This window comes from Colletotrichum aenigma, assembly GCF_013390185.1.
Source record: "Colletotrichum aenigma strain Cg56 chromosome Unknown KSG_Cg56_contig04, whole genome shotgun sequence".
In the NCBI taxonomy this organism is placed as follows: Eukaryota; Fungi; Ascomycota; class Sordariomycetes; order Glomerellales; family Glomerellaceae; genus Colletotrichum; species Colletotrichum aenigma.
The window spans coordinates 3,286,758-3,309,491 of NW_023500910.1; the positions used below are offsets into that span (position 1 = coordinate 3,286,758).

A 22,734-nucleotide genomic window follows, 5' to 3' on the forward strand; every position below is an offset into this window, starting at 1 on the left:
GGGTCTCATAAATCATGTCTGCACTGTTTTGGGCGCCTGGTTGGTGGTTTGGAAAATGGATAGGAAAGCAATGACGGGGGTCGGTTGGAGGCTTCAAAGGACCTGGAAGATGGAAAAGTGCAACAAGACGAGACTCGTCGCCGTATTATTTGGATACATCAATACCTAACAGCGATTATCTTCCACGTCGTGTTTGGTGGACTTGGACGAGGTCTAGACCTTTTGACTACCTGGGCTGCGGGATCAGACCACTGCAGGAACAGCTCCAGATGGGATAGCCACGGCATTTGGTTAACATAAGTTACTAACCGCAAAGCAACACACGCTGACGACGGACATGGGATACGTGCGTGCTGAGTTGCATCTCTGCGCGTCTCTCTCGTGCTCCGGGTTGGATTCTCGACGCCCCAGCTCCAATTCACCGCACTAGAGGGGACACACCCCCACGCAACCGTGAGCCAAGCGTCCAAACAAGCTCCAATGGGTTCTTATCCGGACCTATTAATGCAGAGGGAGCAACGGTTCGTTCTGGCGGTGACAGGGTGGAGTGCGGGGATTGTGGCCAGGGCAGCGGGACGGTGTCCACGAGGGACGCTACAAGCTTTTCGTAGGCGACATTGGGAGCCCGCCGAAATCCCCTGCGGAGGCCGCTGTGGAAGGGCGACGTCCAGTGAGCGAGGGCGCTGTGGGTGGTGTTCCCGGCCAATTGGCAGGGGGGCTTCGAGGTGCAGATTGAATTGGATCCATGGATGATGGACCGGACTGGACCCGTTCCCCCTACCGCTGTGCTGCAGACATGGCGGAAAGTCACGGGGCTGGGCGCGGCTTATGAAAGGAGTCCGTCTGGAGCCATGATGAACGACCTGCAGGAACCTACAAAACTCTTTTCCCCTTAACTTCTTTGACGTAGCCGTGGTTTTGTTTGATTGGCTTTTCTGTTCGTCTCTTGAGGGATTGGCGAGTTTGTTTTGAACGGCCAATCGAGAGAGAGGATTCGAAGGTTCAAGATGGACGACTACATGTTCCGCGAGCATGTCAGCAAGTGCCGCCAAGTCACCGAGGCGACGCACTATGTTGAGATACTCAATTATTCGGTAAGAGCAAGGCTGTCTAGTCTGGAGAAATCTGACGATGAGACCGGAGACACATCGTGTGGGTTGAGACTGAGCCAATTGAACAGGATCCGTTTTACGACTCGTGCGAGGAGCATCCTCTGACAATGGATGAGTTTGACAACTTCCTGTATCGACGAGTAAGTATGCCGGGCCCAGTTACAAGACTGTCCGGAACGCGTGATGAGCGCTGTGTTGGGCTGACGCTGTATTTGTTTCAGGGTGCATTCGAGCCGCCGAAAGTGAAGGAGGGAGTCGAGTTGATGAGTGGCATTCGTTTAGTGTTGGCAACTCTCTCAATTGAGACTTGGGGGTAAGAGAGACTGACTTTGGAACAGACTTCAGAAGAACGCCAAGCACAAAGACACTTTCACCCCTCACACAATCTCGTTCACGGCCGATGCTTACGAGTCCATGGTAAGAGCCATGAGGCTGCCCTACAGGGCGATTGAGGGGACCAGCGTCGTCGGTCCATTTTTCTGGTCCGCCTACGACCAGGAAGACGACGACCCGACGCTTCGTGAGTTTTTTTTTTTCTTTTTTCCCCTTATTGCATCTTTCACTGACGTTTTCAACCCAAGAAATCATCTTTCGCAAGTCCGACGTGCGAAAGAAGGGCAAAACCCGAGGATGGGAGATCATGCTGTCGCACCGTTTCAAGACGGGCATCACGTCGGGGTATGTCAAGGGCACCCCGAGCTCCGACATTGTGGCTGCGATCCGCCACCTCAGCTTTTGCGCGAAGCAGGTCGGCCACCCGATGCTGCTACCCGTCATTATCCTCTCCCACGACCTGTCGTCGCAGAATGACCAGAAGCAGCGCGATGCGCGAGACTGGCTGCGCAGGCTGGAGCATGCCGTCAGCATGCGCAACGAGATCGAGGACGAGGAGGGGTACGTCAGCAAGGATGGATATCTCGAAGTCGACGCCATCAGCCGGGACCTGGTCGAGTGCCACAGCCAGGTCTTGTGGAAGCGGCCACAGGCGTACCGGGAGGTCGTGAAGGAGCTCGAGTCTGCGATGGCGCTTTTCAAGCACAAAGTGCCGATGGATAAGTTCACGGTAGAGCTGCACAAGCTGCACCGTAGCATGAATGCCCGGCTGGACTTTTACAAGATCAAGTTAAAAGGCATCGAGAATTACCAGGCGACCACGCTGGAGAGACTCCATATCCAGCGAAGCGCGGTATGTGTTCTGCCTCCCTGGAGAGCGGGTAAGATGTGCTGACTCGCGGACAGTTGTACAACTTGCTCTCTCAGCGAGAGTCAAAGATTCAGTTCCAGATGGCTGGTGAGCAGAGGCGGCTGGCGCACGCGAGCAAGAGGGACAGCACGGCGATGAAGACGATCTCGCTGCTCGGTGCGGTGTTCCTGCCGGGCACCTTCCTGGCCTCGGTCTTTAGCATGACGTTCTTTGATTTCGCCAAAGACGCCGATCCCGTCATCTCGAAATCGCTCTGGGTCTACTTTGCAATCACGATACCCCTGACTGTCGTCATCGTCGTCGGATGGATCATGTTCGACCGTCGGCGGGAAGGCAAGTTTGCGGTCGAGGACGCCGACCTGGAGAAGAACATCGAGCACATGGAGGCGGACATCATGGCCATGATGAGGAAGCGGACGATGAGCAAGGCCAACACGTGGACGTCAGTAACATCGCCAACCCGGCCGTGAGAGGTGTTTTTTAGGGAGAGAAGTTGACTGGTGAATAGGAAGCAGAAGCAGTAAGAGAAGTGAGAGGAGAGGTGGCGGCGCAATGGCTGCGAAGAAAAAGGGACATGGGTAGAAAGGCCACGAGAAAGAAGGTCGGAAAGAGGAGGAGGAAGTATGGAAATAATGGGCGAGTTTCTTGGTACGATTACGTTAACATTCAGAGGCGAGAGGGCTTGTGGTGGATGGATATGTACATACTGTCACTATCACGCCTTACGACCTGACGACATTTATGAGCGATACAGTACGAATAAACGACATTCGATATAGCATCCCGGGAACATGAAGAAACCAAATGGAGAACAAGAGAGGGCCGGGATGAAAGCGAGTTGAGCATGAGTTTGGCCCACACACAGCGGGTGCGGCCCGTTCCTCGTACTTTGCAAGTTCATGCTCGGGAAGTCGTTCCGGGACCTTGGCGGCATTTCAACATCGGACCAAAGTGAACGAGTCAAATCATTATTGTATAGTGATCACAATAACTAATCACCAAAAAACTAATCGTCTTTCACATACGACGACCACAGGTCCGAGAGATACCAGAGGTTTCAGGTGCAAGGATGCCAGACCGACATTCCGGCACTAAAATGAGGGGTAGGGGAAGGGGTTTGGCGGGGTCGTGGGTTCCATCGTGTCCAGGTCGTTGCTATCGATAAGGGGCTTCCATTCGCTATTAATATCGCCCCCAAAGGACAGAGCCCAGCTGAGAAGCTACGAAGCTAGAGCCCAGCGGTCTGGGCTGGACCGGGGGCCTGTTACCGCTAAAGATCGGCTAGGCCAGAACCCTGTGACGCCATTACCACACGTCGTGACCCCGACAGCTCAGGGGAGGGGGGCAGCATCACCGGGGGACACTTCACATGAGGAACCACTCAGCTTCGACCCTTCCCTCTGTGACCCTTGCCGCCCAGCTGAGCACCTTCTGGATCGTCGCTCGGTTGCAATTTGTGCACGACGAAGAGAGCGGGTCGGGAAACAAGATTCCTCTGTCCTCTTCTCACACGCATCGCTGCTTGGCGGGTTGACGTACTGCCACATGTTATAAAAAAAAAAAACCGGGCTCAGGTTCAAACAAAACAAGACGATCTCTTTTTTGACGTCGACCACGCGGCTCAACCACGCTTACTGGTTGACTGACACCAGCATACGAGACGCGTCCTGTATCTCATAGCCTACTTGCATCATCTGGCGTCTCACTTGCCTGCGATACTCGTTCGTCCTCTCCCTAGACCCTACAACATATTTCACTCATCATCGCCAACCTCACCGCCTCTTTTTGCTCCTTCAATATCGACACCTAGCCATGGCGGACGCAGCAGCAGCAACCGCAACCGCAACCACGACCCAACCCACGGTGTCCCCGACGGGAACGGGCACCTCCACGCCCCAGGCAGGCGGCGGCGCCAGCGAACATCACCGCACCGTCAAGTCACTCAACGAGTCTATCCTGCCTCACCTCACCAAGATCTTCAACGTCCACGCCAGCAAGGACGATCAGAAATGGCACAAGGAGCAGATCGCATCCTTTGTCAAGAACGTCCAAGCCGACGAGGAAGCCTTTGAGCATCTCAAGGCGATCGAGGGCGTCTCGGACAAAGAGCTGGATTTTAATGGTTTCCTGGACTACATGACCTCTTCTCAATCCGCCATCACACGCCCTGCTGTAGAGACGGACCTGACTTACCCCCTGTCGAGCTACTTCATCAGCTCCAGCCACAACACATATCTCACCGGAAACCAACTGTACAGTGAATCGAGCACGCATGCCTACAAGAACGTGTTGCTAAGGGGATGCCGATGCATCGAGATTGACGTCTGGGATGGCGATGACTCTGACAACGAGGATGGCACCTCGGTCAGCAGCAGCGATGAGGAGGTTGCTGCTGGAACCAAGGTGAAGAAGAGCCGGCTGTCGAGGCTCAGGGATAAGATGCCGAGTTCGCTGTCCAGCAGACTTGAGAAGACGTCCCTGGGCAAGAAGATGGATGAGAGGATCGAGAAGAAGGAGGGCACCAGCCCGCCTGCCGCGGCGGCGGCGGCAACTGCAACGAAGTCGGCAGCGGATGCAACGACCGCGAAGCCGGCAACAGACGCAACGACTACGAAGCCGGTAACGGACGCAACGACTACGACAAGTCCGCCCGCTGAAGGGCAGGAGGTTGAGTTGGTGAAGACGCCGTCGCCTAGGCCATACGGCATCGAGCCTCAAGTATTCCACGGATACACGCTCACCAAGGAGGTCCCCTTCCGCCACGTTTGCGAGACCATTCGCGATTATGGCTTTGTCGCGTCGGACACGCCCCTGATTGTCAGCCTGGAGGTTCACTGTAGCGCACAACAACAGGAGGTCATGGTGAAGATTATGCAGGACTGCTGGACGGACATGTTGATACCGACACCTGACGTCGACGCTGCAGAACTGCCACGACCGGCGGACCTAAAGGGCAAGATTTTGGTAAAGGTGAAGTACGCACCGCCGACGGGTGACGCTGTGGAATCAGATGAGGGTGACGACGCGGCAGCTGGTGAAGCCCCTCACCAGAAGGCTGCCGCCGCGAACAAGAAAAAATCCAAGATTATTCAGGCGCTGAGCAGGCTGGGCATCTACACACGGGGTGTCTCGTTCAAGTCACTCACGCAGCCTGAGGCGTCGATGCCAACGCACATTTTCTCGCTGTCGGAGAAGGGCGTTATGGAGGTCCACGAGAAGCAGCCCGAAATTCTATTCCATCACAACAGGCACTACCTGATGAGGGCTTATCCTTCTGGCCTGCGTATCGGGTCCTCCAACCTAGACGCTCCTGTCTTTTGGCGCAGGGGCATTCAGATTGTTGCGCTCAACTGGCAGAATTGGGACGAGGGGATGATGCTCAATGAGGCCATGTTCGCGGGCACGTCTGGTTATGTTTTGAAGCCCGAGGGTGAGTTTCCTCTTTTCTAGTAGTGTGATATTGTGCTGATGAAGAGAACAGGCTACCGCTGTATCAAGGCCGGCTCACCACCACCTGCCCCCGACGCTGCAAAAGACGTGCCGCAGATCGCATACAAGACCCTGGACCTCCAAATCGACGTCCTGGCTGCCCAAAACCTTCCTCTTCCTCCTGGCGACACCAAGGTCTCCGGCTTCAAGCCGTACGTCAAGGTCGAGATTCACGTCGAATCCCCCGAGGAACGCCTGCCCGGTGCGCACATCAAGAACGACGGCCACGAGCAGGAGGGCGAGTACAAGGCCAAGACCAAGTCCAACAGGGGTATCGACCCCGACTTCAAGGGCGAAGAGCTCAAGTTTACGGGCGTGCCAGGCGTCGTGGAGGAGTTGACATTTGTGAGATTCACCGTTAGAGACGATGAGATCGGACGGGACGACTTGGCTGCGTGGGCGGCTGTGAGACTTGACCGTTTGAGGGGCGGATTCCGCTTCGTACATCTGATGGATTGTCACGGGAAGTTGACGGAGAGTGTGATCCTTGTGAGGATCACCAAGAAGGTGTACTAAATTGAGCCATTATCGGTTGAAGTATCATTCAGGGGTAGTCTTTAGCGTAGCATGCAGCGTTAAAATCATATTTTCTTTCTCCTCGTAAGATCTCTGAAGTTGATCAACAGAGAACTATCGGTAGCTCTGACATATAGTGCCGATGAATCGGTTTGATCTATCTAGCTCGAGCGTCACCAACTCATCTTCTGGCTGGTGGCATGGCTAACAGCAAGCTCATAGGTAGCGGTTGAAAACCAATCACGCCAGTCGATCTTGATCGGCATACGGCGTTATTGGCGTACTAAACTTGGTTACTTTGCCACGGATGGGCCTTGACATTTCTGCCCATCAATCCATACTCTTGTCTGGGCTGCCGAACGTGACAGATGCTGCGCTCTCAACAGCTACGACTTGTTTCAAAGCCGAGGTAGTCGTCGTCCGCAACCCGTACCATCAGCTGTTAATGTGCCGCTGCCACCGTCGAGTGCTCTTTTGGTCATTGTCAGCAACTTGGCCATCACCGCGGGCACCTCACTTCAGCCTGACTAGGGCGAGGCTTAGAGTACTTCGAAATGGTCCTCCCACCGCGTTCGGGCCTCGAGCTGGCCAAGGGCATGCCAACAGTCATGGGAGGCATCTTGGATGCATCGCTATTTTCCCATGACCCGTCGGGGGCCCTGTGTCACGAGGGAAGAACCAGCTCCTTGGCCCTTTGCACAAGCTTCATTGCCGTCAGCGGCTCAATGCAGGTCTAATGCCAAATATCCACTTGGGAATTCTCTCCCCAAAACCTTGACGCTTCTTCAAGTCTGCCCAAAGACAACGCTGCGCGGCCACGCGAGCCACTCCTCCCACCCGGGGCCGAGGTGCTCCCCCACCGCGGTCAGCAGCTGCGCGCCGGCGGCGCCAATCTGCCACATGTCCCGCGCGAAGTGGAGGATGACGGCGTGGTACCCCAGCACGGCGACGGCCTCGGCGCGGCGGCCGCTCAGCATGGCGACGAACTCCTCCGGCACGAGGAACGCCCACGTGAAGATCATCTGCACCGTGCGCTGCTGCCCGGGGACGCTGCCGCGGTCCTCCCAGCTGTCGAACGACACCTGGATCAGCTCCGCGGCGCGCCTGCACGCGGCGGCGGAGGTTGCGTCCAGGGTCGTCGCCGCGGAGATCAGGTCTTGCAGGCCGTCGCAGGCGTGGCCCTCCCCGATGAGGTCCTGCAGGCCCGGGCCCCAGGTCAGGAAGGGCCGCAGCTCGGAGCTCTCGAGGGCGGCGCGGGCGCTGCGGATGACGTGGGCGCCGCGCTGGCGGAGGCGGGCGAAGTTGAGGTAGCTGTCGAGGAAGGCATCGAGGCCGGCGGCGGCGGGGGTGGCGAGGGCGTCGATGCAGAGGTGGCGGCCGAGGAGGGATGTGAACATTGTGATGGGCACGCAGTTGGAGTCGTCAATGTCGAAGCTGCTGGTCGTGGAGGAGTTGAAGAGGGAGATGGCCTCCATCTGCAGCTGGACGGCCTGCTCCGTGTAGTACTGTTTCCGGTCGGGCCTGGCGCGGGAGAGGTACAGCGCCGAGACGGAGAGGATCTCGTGCATGAGGTAGGGGGCGCCGACGCCCGCCTTGAGCGTGATCCGGCTGCCCCACTCGCGGAGTTGCTCGTCGAGTTCCGGGATGATGAGCTCAAGCTTGAAGGTAAGGAGGAGCTCCATGTGATCCATGTTGACCTGCGGCCCGGAGCGGGTGACGGAGGGGTCCGGGAACGCGAGGGGCGACACGCCCTGCTGCTGCTGCTGATGAGCCGGCGTCCCGGAGGAGCCGTCGGCGAAGGGAGAGCATCCGGCGGTATTAGACGGCGTACTCGGACCCGAATGCAAAGTTTCGGCACCACCCTCAGCGCCGCCGATCCCGGGTGCTACCGCGGGGGCTGCTGCGGGCACCGCCGCTGGGGGCGGCGTCCTGTATACGCATTCCCGCTCGATGATGGTGCAGTTTTTACACTTGGGGCGGGTCTCATCGCACTGAGTTGTTCATGTCAGTACAGACGAAACTTTATTTAGTAGGCTGTTGTGAGGTAGACTCATGAGAATACTCACCTTGATGTGCCTGCGTTTACACTCAACACAGCCGTTCCTCGACTTTTTGTGAGCCCGGCGGTTCATATTCAGGTGCCGTATATGAGTCGTATGTGTGTGGTGTGTGTGTGTGCCGTACAGCCGGTATGTGTCAGTTCTCCTTCGACAGCGTGTTCTTGCTTATATTATCATCATTGCTCAACGTGTGAGATATCAGGGGGTGAGGATGAGGTGATGAAGTGGGAGAAAAAGGATCATGCTTTCAGCTCTCGGTCTTGAAATGCGAAAGCGAGGTCTGAGGCGACGCCTTGAAAATGTGGGCAGAAGTTTACATGCCAAAGTCCAATGGGGCGCTGGGCAAGCCCGGGACTTCAGATGAACCCCGGGCACCGGAGGGGCTGAGTTTGCTAGCGTACAGGGACTCACTAGGCGTACTGGACGTCCTGATGCGCTGTATCGGGGGTCTTTACACCGGGAGAGCGTAGAGCCTCTCCCCGCAACACAATCTCGTGCGTACGGGATGGGTTCTGCTGTAGAGACTGGCCCCCATCCTTCAGACTGGGCTTTTTTCCAAACATAGCCTCCCCGTTTGTGGTGTAATGCAATGGAATGCTCCGTGATGGGGCGGAAAGGGCCGATGAGGAGCGTGGGATGTGTGTGTAATTGAGCGACTGCACCGTGTCGATAGTGAAATGCGAAATGCGAAATGCGAAGTGCGAGATGCGAGATGGTGCTGCTTGACGAGATAGGGAGAGATGCGGTGGAACTTGTAGGATGGGGTCAAAAAATCTCGAATGGAATATTTGTATATAACGCTGCTTGTCTTTTTCGTGCTTCCAAGAGTCAGTCTACAGATTCAAATCATCCAGTCTTTACACCTCGCCTCCGTCGTCTCAATCCCACTTACACGCCAGCCCCCCTCCCGCCGGAACCCGACAATGGCATCCTACAACCTCTACAAGTACTCTCCCTCAGGGGCGGCTGCCATGATCTTCTTGGTTGGCTTTGTCGTCGGGTGCGCATGGCACGTATTCATCATCGTCCGCCGGCGGGCATGGTACTTTATCCCCTTGATCATCGGCTGTCTCCGTACGTTGTCCCATACTAGCCACACAACCTCACATCACCACTGACAAAAGTTTCCAACAGTCGAGATCGCCGGATATCTTGGCCGCTTTCTCTCCTCCACCGATACGGGCAACCTCGGCTTCTTCATGATCCAAACCCTCTGCCTCCTCGTCGCCCCCGCCCTCTTCGCCGCCTCGATCTACATGGTACTCGGCCGGCTGATCCTCTACCTCCAATGCGCGCCCCTCTCCCCGATCAAGCCCTCGCGCCTCACAAAGATATTCGTTGTCGGCGACGTGCTCTCCTTCCTTGTCCAGGTCATGGGCGCCGGTCTGCTCGCCCAGGCAAACTCGATGAACACCGGCAAGACCATCATCCTGCTCGGCCTGGCCGTCCAGCTCATCTTCTTTGGTCTCTTCGTCGTGGCGGCCGCCGTGTTCCATCGTCGACTCCTGGACCGCGTGCCGCCCGCCGTCCTGCACGAAGAAGCTAACTCGGGCTGGCAGAGGCACATCAGAGGATGGAGGGGTGTGATGAGTGTGCTCTACGTTGCGAGCGGCCTGATTTTCGTGAGATCGCTGTTTCGACTCGTCGAGTATGTCGAAGGAAACGACGGCGTCCTACTCTCGACGGAGGTGTATTTGTACATTTTTGACGCGCTGCTGATGCTCGGTGTCGTGGCTGTTACGGCGGTCTTCCACCCCGCTAAGCATGTGCCCGGCAAAAAGGAGATAATGGCCATGCAGGATATGGATGGTTGATGTTCTTGGGAGGTGTGCTGTGAATACAGTACTCCGCCATGACAAGCTATGCGAGCAAGCTTGGGCTGTATGAATAGTAGCCGTATCTAGAAGTCTCATCGGTTCCTGATTTTGAACCGCCCACGTTAGAATCAGGGGTACTCCTGAGCATTAGATAATACATACCTTTCTTTTGTTTTCCGATTGCTCGGTTCTATCAACCATAATCAGACAAATCCCTCAAAAGCACTCTCGTCTCGAAGACATTCCCGGGACACAAGCCCAAGAAGGTACTCCTTCAGGAGGCTCGTATCTTTGACCCTAACAGCAACCTTTGGGGCAGCCAAAGGCGTCGCCCACTCGCTCCTGACTGCTAACGCAATCCTCCCCATCTCCTGGACAGCCACGTCCTCGTAGAGCCAAACCCTGGGAAACCAGTGGAAGAACGGCAGGTAATAACTCATCACGGCCAGAGCCCTGGGCTTCAGCTGACGAGCCATGTCCACAAACCTCGACGAGACGAATGAGAACGGCCATGCCCTGGCCTTGAATGCCACGCAGCCATCGCAGGTAGGACATGCCAACGAGCCAAAAAGTTTTCCAATCCCGGTTGCCGCACGTTGGAGGTCTTCACGAAACTCCCAGTCCTCGTCGTCCGCGTCCATTCGCAGGGCATCTTCCAGATCCAGTGGAATCGCTACAGGGGCAGCGTGTTCGAGCGGTATACTCCTCTGCGGCGCAGGGCGGAGCGACACTTGTTTTCTGAGCCCATCGATCATCATCCGCGGCCCTATGGCCATCGCAAGCCAGTTCGTAAGCCAAATTCCATCGTAGCCTGTGTGCCGATCAGCCGCGAGGGCAGTCACGGACAACAAAAGTGAAGCCATAAAAACGGGGCGGGCGTTGTCTTCCGATACCTGCTCGACTTGCTGCCGAAGCTGCCTCACCGCGCGGTCTCGGTACTTGGTGACGGGGAGGTCAGTGGACGGATCCGTGCTGGCCAGGTGAAGGAGGGTCACGGAGAGGAGGGCGTCCATGAGGTAGTGGTGCTGGAGAGCAAGGCTCGGGACCTCAAGACGGAGGACCTCCGACTTGAAGCCCTCGAGCTGGAAGGCGTCGGTAAAGGACTGTACCGTGCAAGTGTTGTAGTGGTGCAGGAGGCGAAGATGCAGCAAGTGTTCGGGAGTGTAGATGCTTTCGTAGCTTGGTGACGGCTGGCGATGGTTGGCGGATGCGTCGTCGGTGTCTGTCTGAGGACTGCCAGTGCCGGACTTCTCCTGCCCAGGGGGCCTTCGGAGGCCTGGCTCCACGTAGTGGCATTGTGTCTCTCGCCTTGCGCATGCTGAACATGTCGGCTTCTTCTCGTCACACTACGGACAACATGTTAGTGATTTGTTGCTGCTCGCCTGGTTGCGATGCGAGGGCAAGCGTGCCTTTACACGCCTCGTCTTGCATTCAAGACATCCTCGCCTGGACTTTTTGTGATGCCGGATCTGGTGATACTTGGCAACGCGAGATTCAGGCAAGGGTGTTGTCATATTCATCCTCGATCAAGGCTGGCTCTGGCGCCGGCTCCATTGACAGACCAACAGATCACAAAGCCGCCGAGCGAGTGGTGAAGGAGAGAATCCATCGCCAAGAACCGGTCCAGCTTCGGTCGACGGAACTATCCAGGCATGGGTGGCAGTGCAAGACCCTGAAGCTTAGCATCACCTCTCGTCTCGAAAGGAAGCTTGATTGGACACGGGATGGTTCATCTCAGCTAGTCGTTGGAAATTGTCTCTGAGCTTTACCGAATACACGTATTCGCGCCGCAGCATCCCTGTCAAGCTGGAAGGTGTCAGGAAGAACCCACTAGACCAACGGAAAGGGACCTTAGCGGCAGGTCGGTGCCCTGTAGCTGATTACATAACCGGCAGTGCCGTCCTCAAGACAGCGGCCTCCAAGGAAGACAGGGGACCCAAGAACGTGGGACCAACGATTCGCGAGAAATCTGCCACCTCCCGGAGAAAAAGGTCCCTCCGTCTCTTCCTCTTCATGGCGGGGTAAACGGCAACGACGTTCACTAAGACATGCAGCCACTGCCTTAGTGCGGGCACTCGGTCCCAGAACTTCAGCTCTTGGCTGTCTCTGCCGCAATGACATATCCCTCCACCACCTGCACCTAAGTACCTGCTGGGCAGCGTCCAACCAGTTCTCCATCCCACCATCTCGGGGAGGCCTGCGCAATGGTCTCCGGTATGACGCCATGTGGGTGGATCGGACGTCAGTCCGTCATGACATCCGCGCTGGTGTCGCCCTCAATTCTGTGATATCTTTAATTGACGATAGGAAAAACCGCTGCCTTGTTTTCCTTTGGCAATTGGGTATGCCGTACGTCTGACATGTCGCAGAGGGGCCCCCGACGGCAAGCTGGGAATGCATTCCGTCTTACCGAGTCTTCATCATTCCCGCCGATCAGGGTCCCAGTCTGTGGTCCCCATTGCCAGCTCTCATGTCCCTGCTTGCCCCCCTCCCATACCAAGCTGAGCTGCACAGGACAATTACAACTATCGGATGTGCTTCGACAGACCAGACCGAGAAGAGCCTAGGGCTTCCCCAAACAAGCTCTCCTCATCCTAAATCGTGCTTGCCAAGTGGCGCGTATCACGAACCTGCTTCTGTACCTCCAACAGGTTCAGCTGGGCAAGGCAATGACCTCCCCAAATCAAGCTTCAACGTCCCATCCATCCCATCATTCCCCGAGCACGTACGGCCTCCCAGAAATGTCGTAAACATGCGTTTCCTAGCGGCCTCCAGACACACACGTCCGATGGGCCACCGCCTTGTCGATCGGGAGGGTCCAGGTTCCTGCCAAGCGCACATGTGAGAGTGAGACCGTTGTCACTGGCATCATGCTGCAGGTGTGATGGCCGTTAAATACCCCTTAAGCCCCCCGTCTCTTAGATGTAGGTCCGCATGGTCTCATAATCATCTGAACCAATCTACAACCCATCCTTTCCTCTAAACAAAACAGCAATCATGTCTTACGGTGGAAACGATGACGTGAGTTCAACCGCAGCCTGACAGTTAAAGTTACCCGCCACTAACACATTTCCAGTCTTACGGTTCCAGCAGGAACGAGGACAGCTACGGCTCCAACACTGGCTCCGGCTTCGGCTCCTCTCGCAACGACAACGACTCTTACGGCTCCTCCCGCCGTGATAACGACGACTCGTACGGCTCATCCGGCCGCAACAACGACTCTTCGTACGGATCCTCCAATAACGACTCCTACGGCTCTTCTCGCAATGATGACAGCTATGGCTCATCTCGTCGCGACAACGACGACAGCTATGGTTCGTCCGGCCGCAAGAACAACGAGTCCTCTTACGGCTCTTCCAACACCGACTCTTACGATTCATCCCGCAATGATGACAGCTACGGCTCCTCCCGCAAGGACAACGACTCCTACGGCTCTTCAGGCGTAAAGAGCTCCGCCTTTGGCGAGTCAACCTCCTCCAACCTCGCCGGCGCCGACTCCCTCTCCTACAACCCCTCCGAGAACAAGGGCCGCACCTACGACAACGACAACAGCAACGACAGCTACGGCTCCTCGGGCCGCAAGAACAATGACTCTTCCTTTGGGTCTTCCAACACAGACTCATACGGCTCCGGCCGCAACAACGACACCTCGGACTCCTACAGCTCCGGTCGCAACAACAACAGCACATCCGACTCTTACGGCTCCACGGGCCGCAACGACGATTCCTACGGATCGTCAGGCCGTGTCGGTGGCAACGACTCTTACGGATCCAGCCGCAACGACAACGATGACAGCTACGGCTCTTCTCGTCGTGACAATGACGACAGCTACGGCAGCAGCAACAAGGGCGGCGACAGCAAGCTCGGCAAGGTGCTCGAGAAGGCGGGCGGCCTCCTCAACAGCGACAAGCTCGAGAGCAAGGGGCAGGAGAAGAGGGAGGCCAAGGGTTACGGCAACGATGACTACTAGGCTTGTCGATTTTGTAATGTCCTTCCCACGTTGTGAGATGTTTCGTCTTCTTGGCTTCGCCTAGCGAGTTTAATACAATGTAATGACCAAAAGTTGTATCGTTTTCGGCTGTCAGCAGTGATATGTGAGTGCGTCGTCATCGCCAGACGTGTTGTGTCATGCACGTACATGTGCCGATCTCGCAGATATACGTAGCCCATCACAGACATGGTGAGTCTTTGACTATTTGCATGCCATAGATTCATGGGGATGACGACCACGGGTGAAGACCGGTGGGAGGGTAAAGAAGATTCCAATTCTTGTGGCAACCAAGCATCTTAATGTGACAACGTTTGGTATGAAGGTGTCGTGGATATGTTCCTGGACTTTCGAGCATCTAGGAAATGGTAGAACGTGTCCATCAACTAGTTTAAAGTGCTTCATCGTTGTGCGAGTCTCTTGAGTCTTTGCGGACAACATTGCAGTGTATTTCGTTACTTATCTGTGATGAAACAGAGTCTGTAGCTGGTCTCGATTACAGATGTTCAAAAGCAAAGAGGCCTATCGATTAGGTACTCTGTGAAGTGGGATCATACCCTTCAATCTTTCTGACAATCACCATTGCCTATATACGTCACTTAGTCTACACACGCTTCAGTGGTCCGTTGATTCTAATCCATCTATTTATTTTCCTGGGCTCAACCTTTTGGCTATTGGTCGACCTCCCTACACTGAGCCTGATCTGCACCAGGGGGCATGATGAGCTCCTCCATCGAAGATCGGAATGAGCTAATCTGACCACATATGCTGATGTATCGTTCGTCATCTGGTCCAAATACAATCAAAAATCCGTTCTGAGCCTGTTGGTAACATGAAATGGCTTCAAATGCTTCACCCTTCTTTTCGAACAAGCATGCAAGGGCCTGGAGCGTTCTCAAAGCTGGAACATACGTTTTTAGGACACCTGGCTCCAGCATCGTGTCATATTCTCGAAGAATACGTTCGCACATCAGTTTGGCGTCTTTAAGTTGGCTTTGATCTTTTAAGATCTCAGCTAAATAGTAGATGGTCGAAAGTATTTTCGGGTGGCCTGGCCCAAGTGCCTTCTCCAAGCCTTGGAGGGCCCGCTCGCACATTATCTTGGCATCTTCTAACTGACCTCTTTCAAGGTAGATGGAGCTTATACTACTGACGGCCCACAGTGTCTGCGGATGATATGGCCCCAATACCTTCTCACGGCCTTCGAAAGCCCGTTTATACATCATGTTAGCATCCTCTAGCTGGCCTCTTTGGGCGTAGACAATGCCTAGATTATGCACGGCTGTGAGTGTGTCTCGGTGGTCTGGCCCTAGTGCTTTCTCACTGCTTTGAACAGCTTGTTCGAGCATGGCCTGTGCATCTCCCATCTGCCCTTGACTGTTGTAGCAAAGGCCCAGACCATTGATGGTGGCAATAGTTTCCTTGTGGTGTAGACCTAATGCCTTCTTACGGCGTTGGAGAGCTCGTTCATACATAGCCTTTGCATCGTTCAGTCGACCTTGATCAAAGTAGAGATCGCCAAACATATGGAAGACCCTCGAAATTGATAATATGTGGTCTGGCCTTGATCTCTTGTCAAGGCATCGAAGAGCCTGTTCGAGCATTGACTCAGCTTCTGTGATTCGGCCTTGTCCACGGTAGAGCCTGGCAAGTTTGCGGAACACCGACGGACTATCTTCGACGTCTATGTCGGTCGTCGATATTAATCGGTCAGCGTGTGGCGAGAGTCGTCGCTGAACTAACCAAAACTCAGGTTCATTGCCACGAGGAACGTGCGATGATATGCATCCTCTCGCTGCCGCTAGCAGCACTGGGCTTGATATTGCGTTGAGGACATGGACCGTCCATGCATGAACACACCCATGCATACTATATCCTCTCGATCCTGATGATAACCCTTGGTGGTCATACGTATTCGTTTCTGCTAGCCCGTATTCGCAGACAACTCTCATTGCTGCGTCGAAACTAAGCTTGTCTTTTGTCAACTCATGAAGCCAAACTGGCTTCTTCTCCCGTTCTCCTGCCTGCAGCAGTTCGTACCATAGATCATGGTTATCGAAGTATGCCCACAGTCGAAGGAGCTCAACGGCGTGTTGATTCTGCAGCTGAATATGTCGGAGGGTGACATTCCACGTGGAGTACAATGCTCGATCGTATTCTAATAAGTGTGGACTCTCTTCGTGCAGTCGCAACCACATTTTCTCGTACATTTGGACATATTCCGTGCAGCTGGTCGAGACTTGATTCAGGTAGGCCCCGGCTGTTGCGAGTGCAAGTGGAAGACCATCAAGCTTTTGTGCAAGTAGCCTGGCATCGCGATCTACAGTGTGTCTTAGCCCAAGTACAGTAATGGAGCTTTTGTAAACTTACCGTTGGCAAAATCAACGCGCCCGGAGGTTGATGTCAGTATGTTAAGACAGTCCTCGATGTCGACTAGCTTTCCAAGCTGGATACTGCGTCCAAGGCGGCCTACAGACGATGACCTTGTCGTGATGAAAATGGCGCCGTGTTCGGTGTCCGGGAAATAAGGGCGTATGTCGTATGCTTTCGAAGCTGGTCCGCCAGCATCATCCTCATTCCCCATCACAGCATCTTGTGCAGTCTGTTTCGAATTATCTCGTGTACGAAAGTCAACGTCATCATAGTTGTCATAGATCATCAGCCAGCGATTATTCTCTCGTTCGTCAAGCCATCGCTTGACTATCCCCATCGCCTCATCTAGGTCTCGACTATGTACGGCCTTCTGGAAGTTAAAGATGGACGGAATCTCGCTTGCAATTTGCCGAGCCACGCGTTGATAACTCTGCTTCAGCGCTGTGGCGTTGCTTGCGTCGAGCCATATCACAGCCGAGTAATCATGTCGATATTTTTTTGCGTACGCTATCGTTGTCTGGGTCTTCCCCATGCCGCCCAGGCCATACAGAACAACGATCCGACGATTCACAGTCCACTTCAACGCCTCGTGTAAGCGTCCAAGCTCTGCTCGCCTGGCGACAAAGTTGTTCACGCTGTTGACTCCTTGTAATTTGAAGGAGAGATTGTATGGATGGGCACTGATGGTCTGTCTGTTTAACTTTCGATTAGTTGCTGAAAGCTAATGGCGAAGCCGGCATCACCTAGAGGAAATTTTCTCCCCGCTGCACCTCATCCATCGGCAGGTGAAAGAAGAGCTGTCGAGTATACGCAGCCGCTACTGCTGCAGCATACCCATGCCACATATCATTCTTGTGCGAATCGCAGTAATCAGAGTACCGCGGACGACAAGGCAAGGAAAGTCAGAAACTGCTCCCGCGGCTTCCATCTCGAAGCATAACAGCTCGTGTTGTTTGGCAAGCGCATCTCTTAGCCTCGAATCCTTTACCACCAGCTCTCCAGATGCAATATTGCCCCTAAGAACCGTCACATACGTCTCGTCATCGTCACTCGCTCTAGGTATGCACTTCGACGGTTCGCAGCCGGCTGCACAGGGCGCTCCCTGTGCTATATGGGCGTAGTGCGGCGCATAGAGATAATCGTTCTCCGCGCCAGGGTACTGGAACCGTCGCAGGCCACGACGCCTTGTGTCAATCCGCCTGACGTTCTGCTGCACCGGGTCGATATCCCGTCTTGCTCGTTTTGCCTCTAGATCCTGCGCAGCGTTAAGAAGAACTGCCGGCGGCGGTGCTAGGGCTCCTATGCGTTGGAATTGGCCATCCCTCGCTTTCCCATGATCATACTGCAGAGCGCCGGAATGGCCAGCCGTAGGCTTACTGACCACAACATGACCTAGGCGTATCATCCCGTTGTCTGTTTCGACTGGAACTCCACCACCGATACCAACCAGGAGACCGAACCTGAGATTAGGAAACGTCATCCTCATTTGTGCTACGACTGTAGCCGCGGGACAGTTCCCAGGTTGGTATAAGCCAGCGACAACGATGTTGTGGCCATTGATGGACCCCAGACTGTAAACGTTATGATCTGCTGGGGACTTTGGCAGTGCGGGATGTTCATCATCCAGCATCTCCAAAGCAGCGATCTGTTCCACCTCTAGTGGAAAAATCCATGCCACCTTGTAATCATCGTGTCTCCATTTCTGCGCCATCTTTCGATTGTCTATCTCTATCCTCGAATCGTCCGATCCGCCACTCAGCGATGTGAGAAATCTGGGACACAGTTAGACGTTTGAAACATTGGGAGTGGTGGGTAAGGACTTTGAAATGACATACCGATCACTGGAGATAAGGAAGGGGGGGAGGAAGTGAAGGTCGATGTGGCTGGCCCCCTTGCCAGACCGTTGGTTGTAGGTTAGCAGGTGATCTTATCTTGCCGCGCGGCTGAGCATCACACCCCTGGCGAATCACAGTGGAAGAAGCTGCCAGCTCCCTCGGCAAGTTCACACCGACCGTTGGATGCACCTGCATCGGATTTTGAGATCTCTTGCCGCGTACAGTGGTTGGGACTGCCTAATGCCTAGAACGCTTACACATTACCATCATGATCCATACAGCGACTACCACCCTCTTCATCTTATAGTCTACTAGACCTCCCTTCATCCATTATCGCACCGCTCATCACAGGAGCCAGCTGCTCACCCAGGACCAACCTACGCCCACCCTTGGTAGTCCACCAAGCGACACCGATAGTAGCCCTCTCGACGTCCATCTCGCCGCTGACGAGCACCTCCCAGAAGCGGTCCTTGACAGGCTGACGCAGGACGGGGTCGGCAATCTCATTCATCGACTGCGCGGTCAACGTCAACCAGTCCTCGACCAGGGGCAGAGGCAGGAATGGTAAGGAGTCGATGAGCGTCAAGACAAGTGAGCTCTGTTCTGACATGGGGTCCTGAGGCGAATGCCCCTTCTCGGCCTGGTTGATAACGTCCTGGGTCAGGGGGAGAGGGGCGGTGTCCGCGTCCATGGCCTTGAAGCGGACCATTTCCAAGAGGGTTTCGGAGAGCTGCGGCTCGGCGAGGGAGATTGGGAACGGCGGGGACACGATCTGCATGACCGTCTTGAAGGCCACACGGAACTGGCGTGTTGAGATCTGCGCCGGGAAGGATGCGAAAAGGGCGTCGACATAGAACGGAACGAGGCCGACCGTCAGCGAGCTGTTGTGAGGGCAAGACAGCACAGACAGCGTAGCGCTGTGGGCGGATTCAAAAAGCTCAACCATTGTGGACGTCAGGCCGCCGGTATGGGTGAGGTAGGCCGTCGCGGGGCGGACAATCAAAGCGTCACACGCCTCTGTGGGCATGTTGAGAGGCAAGTGTTCCGCCACGTTCAAGTAGAAAAGGTCCAGAGTCCTATCATAAAAGCTGGGAGGGACCGTCCCAGCATGAGACGGCTTGGTCTCTTCCAAGAACGCAACGCAGGCGTCTGGGAAGCGTGCGAGGATATCCAGACTTGTCAGGTAGGTGAACTGGTAAGCCTGGAATGCGTTGGCTCCTTGTCGTGAAGAGATGAAGAATAAGTTCCTCAGGGTGAACAACGCCTTGGTTGCCACCTGGGGGGCGATCGCGTCGTTTCTCATGCGCGGGTCAAGAAGACTCCGGCCGACGATAGCTTGCATGACGGCAACCGTCGCATACATCGTCTTCTTCAGCAACTGCCACAAAGCCGGCCACGTCGCCTCCAGCGTATCCTGCTCCAACCGCGCCGTCTCTTCGGCGCCGTCAACCGTCGATAGAGGGTTGTGCTGCCAGTACCGCAGCATCTTTTGTGTAAACTCCATCAAAGCATCCTGAGCGTCGAGCACGACTGCCGAGTCAGTCGCATTGGTGGTAGCGAATCCTGCCAGCTTTGACAACGGTCCCATGCCGCCCATCAGGGGCTTGCCCTCTATGGTCTGCAGCAGCGCAAATGAGGGAGAGGTGGGAGGCCATGCAACCATTTGTCCGTACTGCTGCACGTCCTTGCGAATATCATCCAAGAACCGGCCATCCTGAAAGCCGTCATCCCCGGTGATGGCCAACACCACGATCGGTAGAAGCGCGTTGCAATTAATCACGCTCTGGTGGAAGTCGGAAAGAAACGGAAAGACGTAGTTCAGCGCCAGAACCACAGAGGCCGAGGCGAACGGCCCGTCCTGACGTTCCAAAGCGAGGTTTGCAGCCGTGACAACGGCTTCCTCCAGCGTATTCCGCAAGCCCCTCGACAGAGACTGTCTATCATTCGCCTCCATTCCCATCAAGACGCCTGCCAAAATCAGGAGATGCTGCCATCGATTGGACCGATCGTCCGCGCCCTTGGCAACGGCGCGCACCCATGTGTCGCAACCGAGGCCCCCGCCCTGCCGCGGGCCGTGGACATTTTTGGCGTTATCGATCTCGTTCTGTCGCACTCGTATCGCGGCGCTGTTGTAGATGCTGATGATGCGCAAGCTCGTCCGTAGACCGTCGCGACGTTGCCAAATCGCAGGCGCGGTGAGAAGCTGGGAGGTAAGGACGCCGAGGTTCAGCGGGTTCGAGAGCGTCGTCAGGAGGGTCGTCGTAGAGCCGACTATCTGGTCCGTCTCGCGATCATCGTGGACGTTTTGGTACAGTTGCAGGACCGTGTTGAGGAGTCTGTCCGCCGGCATCGTGAGCTGCAATCGCGACGGCTCACCAGAGGCTGGTGCGACTGTCGGGATGAGATTGAATGGGAGGAGCAGCGGAAGCGGCCGTTGTTGGGTCGCGGTGATTGTAATCGATGGTGCCGATGCCGATGGCAGGACGTCGGGACTGGCGCGGGCGTTTTTGCCGAGGCACCTGAAGTTCCCCTAAAGCCACACCTCAAGCTTCCCTCAAAGCTGCGCCATCCCTGTAACATCCCACAGCCAACCCCGGTAGAGACGATCAGCAGCTGCAATCACTGCGCCTCCAAAGCTCACCAAACCCAACGACTTTCAACGTCTCGTCTTCTTCTTTCTCCCGTCGAGCCCCAGGGCCGCCGTTGAGCAATGTCTTCTCGGGCGCAAAATTACCCGCCGACAAACTACAAGGTTCCGTCGTTTCCGAGCATCAACTGGCAGCTGCGGGACCTCACGGACGACCACCGCTGGAGCCTCTTCTACATCCGCGACATCTGGCGCTTCACGGTGATATGGACCTTCATCATCTACGCCGCGGTGCACATGGGCGCTGCCGCCATTACGATCGCGATGCACACAAACAAGCGCGGGTCGCTGACCTATCTATGGGCGGTGCCGTTGTTCTACGCCTTCGTGGCGGGCGTGCAGGCGTTGTGTGCTGGGAGCGTCGTCGGGTTGATGTAAGTGCAAGCAATGTTCCGTCGACGACACAGCGTAGCTAACCCACGGCTTTGTAGTCTCGGTGCAGTCTACAACGCCGGCTACTTCTCGATGTCCACATGGGTCCCCCTTCTCTGGGGCGTTATCAACGTCCTCGTCCTCATCATCTCGTCCTTTTCCATTCAGGGCGGTCTTTGAACATACACACAAACACGAACGGACGTGTTGAACAAACGCGTAAAGGCATTAAGACTACATAGTAGCGCTATAATTGATGGTGGCCGATAACCCATTTACCGCGCCGTTCGTCGGCTTCGACGGCGTAATCTCCTTAATGACACGCGCCGGGTTGCCAACGACGACGACATAATCCGGCACGTCCTTGGTCACGACGCTTCCCGCCCCGACTGTCACACCCTTTCCAATGGTCACGCCCGGCAGCACGATGACGTTTCCACCGATCCAGCAATCGTCGCCGATGGTGATGGGCTTCCCGCTCTCCGGCCCGCGGGTGCCGTTGCGGAGCGTGGGATCGAGGGGATGTGTGCCGCTGTAGAAAGAGCAGTTGGGGCCAATCAGGGTACGCGAACCGACTGTGATGGTACAGGTGTCGATCCATGTACTGTTAGAGTTGACATAGACGTTTTGGCCGAATCTGCAGACGGTAAGACGAGACACAAGACAGGTTGCGAGGGGCCAGATGCGTACTTTACGTTGTAGCCGTAGTCCATCTTTATCGGGGCGTCAACCCAAGGCCAGTCTTCCAAGATGGCGTCGTCCTCGTCACGGCGGGCCCGCGGTGGAGGAAGAGGAATTGTGTCCCCGTTGATGCTGTTCTGGGTTAGGTCTACATCTCAAGACGGGAAAGAAGAGCCGAGGGGTTGGCTTCAGGGTTGCCGAGAGAAATAGAGTAAAATGGAGGCGGAACTACTCACTCCTTCCACATGCCGACAAGCGTGCGGCGGCTCACGTCACCGGCGTTGTTGAACCTGGTGCAGGCCGCCTGGCAGCGTTTCCGATCCGCAATGAGATCCGGGGTGAAGGCATGGTAAAGCTCGCCATTCTTCATCCGCCGGCGGTTCTCTTCCCTGTCGATGGTGCGGATGTCCATGGTTTTCTTGTGCATGAGTGTGGTGAAAGGGGGGGAAGGCGACGGCTTGTCGGTGTAGTGTATACTGTACAGCAAGATACGTATGAGGTGATTTATGTAAGAGGGCGGTCAAGAGTCGCGTTCCTACTCGTTGAGCAATGAACAAGGAACAACGCGAAGCGAGATGAGCAGCGAAGACTGACGAGACGGGCAGGACAAGACGAGGGGGGGTAGCAGGCGGAGCAAGAC

The 22,734-nt window shown here is 55.5% G+C and overlaps 10 protein-coding genes across 10 annotated transcripts; 5 read left to right on the forward strand and 5 right to left on the reverse strand.

Annotated features, from left to right (window-relative positions):
• Nucleotides 1-1,007: 1,007 nt before the first annotated feature.
• CGCA056_v006769 (uncharacterized protein) lies at nucleotides 1,008-2,840 on the forward strand (the record flags this gene model as incomplete). The annotated part of the gene is made up of 7 exons (XM_037322018.1): nucleotides 1,008-1,094; nucleotides 1,181-1,252; nucleotides 1,334-1,395; nucleotides 1,451-1,632; nucleotides 1,694-2,298; nucleotides 2,352-2,758; nucleotides 2,825-2,840. The coding sequence occupies 7 exons, from the start codon at nucleotides 1,008-1,010 to the stop codon at nucleotides 2,838-2,840; spliced, it is 1,431 nt and encodes a 476-aa protein (XP_037179702.1).
• Nucleotides 2,841-4,128: 1,288 nt separating this feature from the next.
• CGCA056_v006770 (1-phosphatidylinositol 4,5-bisphosphate phosphodiesterase 1) lies at nucleotides 4,129-6,321 on the forward strand (the record flags this gene model as incomplete). Its single annotated transcript, XM_037322019.1, has 2 exons — nucleotides 4,129-5,746; nucleotides 5,798-6,321. 2 exons carry the CDS (start codon nucleotides 4,129-4,131, stop codon nucleotides 6,319-6,321), a joined length of 2,142 nt encoding a protein of 713 aa, XP_037179165.1.
• Nucleotides 6,322-7,106: 785 nt separating this feature from the next.
• CGCA056_v006771 (Sterol uptake control protein 2) lies at nucleotides 7,107-8,453 on the reverse strand (the record flags this gene model as incomplete). Its single annotated transcript, XM_037322020.1, has 2 exons — nucleotides 7,107-8,312; nucleotides 8,388-8,453. 2 exons carry the CDS (start codon nucleotides 8,451-8,453, stop codon nucleotides 7,107-7,109), a joined length of 1,272 nt encoding a protein of 423 aa, XP_037178804.1.
• Nucleotides 8,454-9,304: 851 nt separating this feature from the next.
• RTM1-6 (Protein RTM1) lies at nucleotides 9,305-10,195 on the forward strand (the record flags this gene model as incomplete). Its single annotated transcript, XM_037322021.1, has 2 exons — nucleotides 9,305-9,455; nucleotides 9,516-10,195. 2 exons carry the CDS (start codon nucleotides 9,305-9,307, stop codon nucleotides 10,193-10,195), a joined length of 831 nt encoding a protein of 276 aa, XP_037178803.1.
• A 206-nt stretch (nucleotides 10,196-10,401) lies between these two features.
• CGCA056_v006773 (Sterol uptake control protein 2) lies at nucleotides 10,402-11,712 on the reverse strand (the record flags this gene model as incomplete). The annotated part of the gene is made up of 2 exons (XM_037322022.1): nucleotides 10,402-11,544; nucleotides 11,614-11,712. 2 exons carry the CDS (start codon nucleotides 11,710-11,712, stop codon nucleotides 10,402-10,404), a joined length of 1,242 nt encoding a protein of 413 aa, XP_037178802.1.
• Nucleotides 11,713-13,195: 1,483 nt separating this feature from the next.
• Nucleotides 13,196-14,168, forward strand: DDR48 (Stress protein DDR48; the record flags this gene model as incomplete). The annotated part of the gene is made up of 2 exons (XM_037322023.1): nucleotides 13,196-13,219; nucleotides 13,275-14,168. The coding sequence occupies 2 exons, from the start codon at nucleotides 13,196-13,198 to the stop codon at nucleotides 14,166-14,168; spliced, it is 918 nt and encodes a 305-aa protein (XP_037178809.1).
• Nucleotides 14,169-14,857: 689 nt separating this feature from the next.
• Nucleotides 14,858-18,270, reverse strand: nphp3-0 (Nephrocystin-3; the record flags this gene model as incomplete). Its single annotated transcript, XM_037322024.1, has 4 exons — nucleotides 14,858-15,870; nucleotides 16,057-16,506; nucleotides 16,557-17,251; nucleotides 17,594-18,270. 4 exons carry the CDS (start codon nucleotides 18,268-18,270, stop codon nucleotides 14,858-14,860), a joined length of 2,835 nt encoding a protein of 944 aa, XP_037178808.1.
• A 425-nt stretch (nucleotides 18,271-18,695) lies between these two features.
• On the reverse strand, nucleotides 18,696-20,744 carry PEX8 (Peroxisomal biogenesis factor 8; the record flags this gene model as incomplete). The annotated part of the gene is made up of 1 exon (XM_037322025.1): nucleotides 18,696-20,744. The coding sequence occupies one exon, from the start codon at nucleotides 20,742-20,744 to the stop codon at nucleotides 18,696-18,698; it is 2,049 nt and encodes a 682-aa protein (XP_037178807.1).
• Nucleotides 20,745-21,104: 360 nt separating this feature from the next.
• On the forward strand, nucleotides 21,105-21,593 carry CGCA056_v006777 (Uncharacterized protein; the record flags this gene model as incomplete). The annotated part of the gene is made up of 2 exons (XM_037322026.1): nucleotides 21,105-21,415; nucleotides 21,473-21,593. 2 exons carry the CDS (start codon nucleotides 21,105-21,107, stop codon nucleotides 21,591-21,593), a joined length of 432 nt encoding a protein of 143 aa, XP_037178806.1.
• Nucleotides 21,594-21,641: 48 nt separating this feature from the next.
• CGCA056_v006778 (putative acetyltransferase) lies at nucleotides 21,642-22,506 on the reverse strand (the record flags this gene model as incomplete). Its single annotated transcript, XM_037322027.1, has 4 exons — nucleotides 21,642-21,647; nucleotides 21,693-22,050; nucleotides 22,104-22,226; nucleotides 22,331-22,506. 4 exons carry the CDS (start codon nucleotides 22,504-22,506, stop codon nucleotides 21,642-21,644), a joined length of 663 nt encoding a protein of 220 aa, XP_037178812.1.
• Nucleotides 22,507-22,734: the final 228 nt, after the last annotated feature.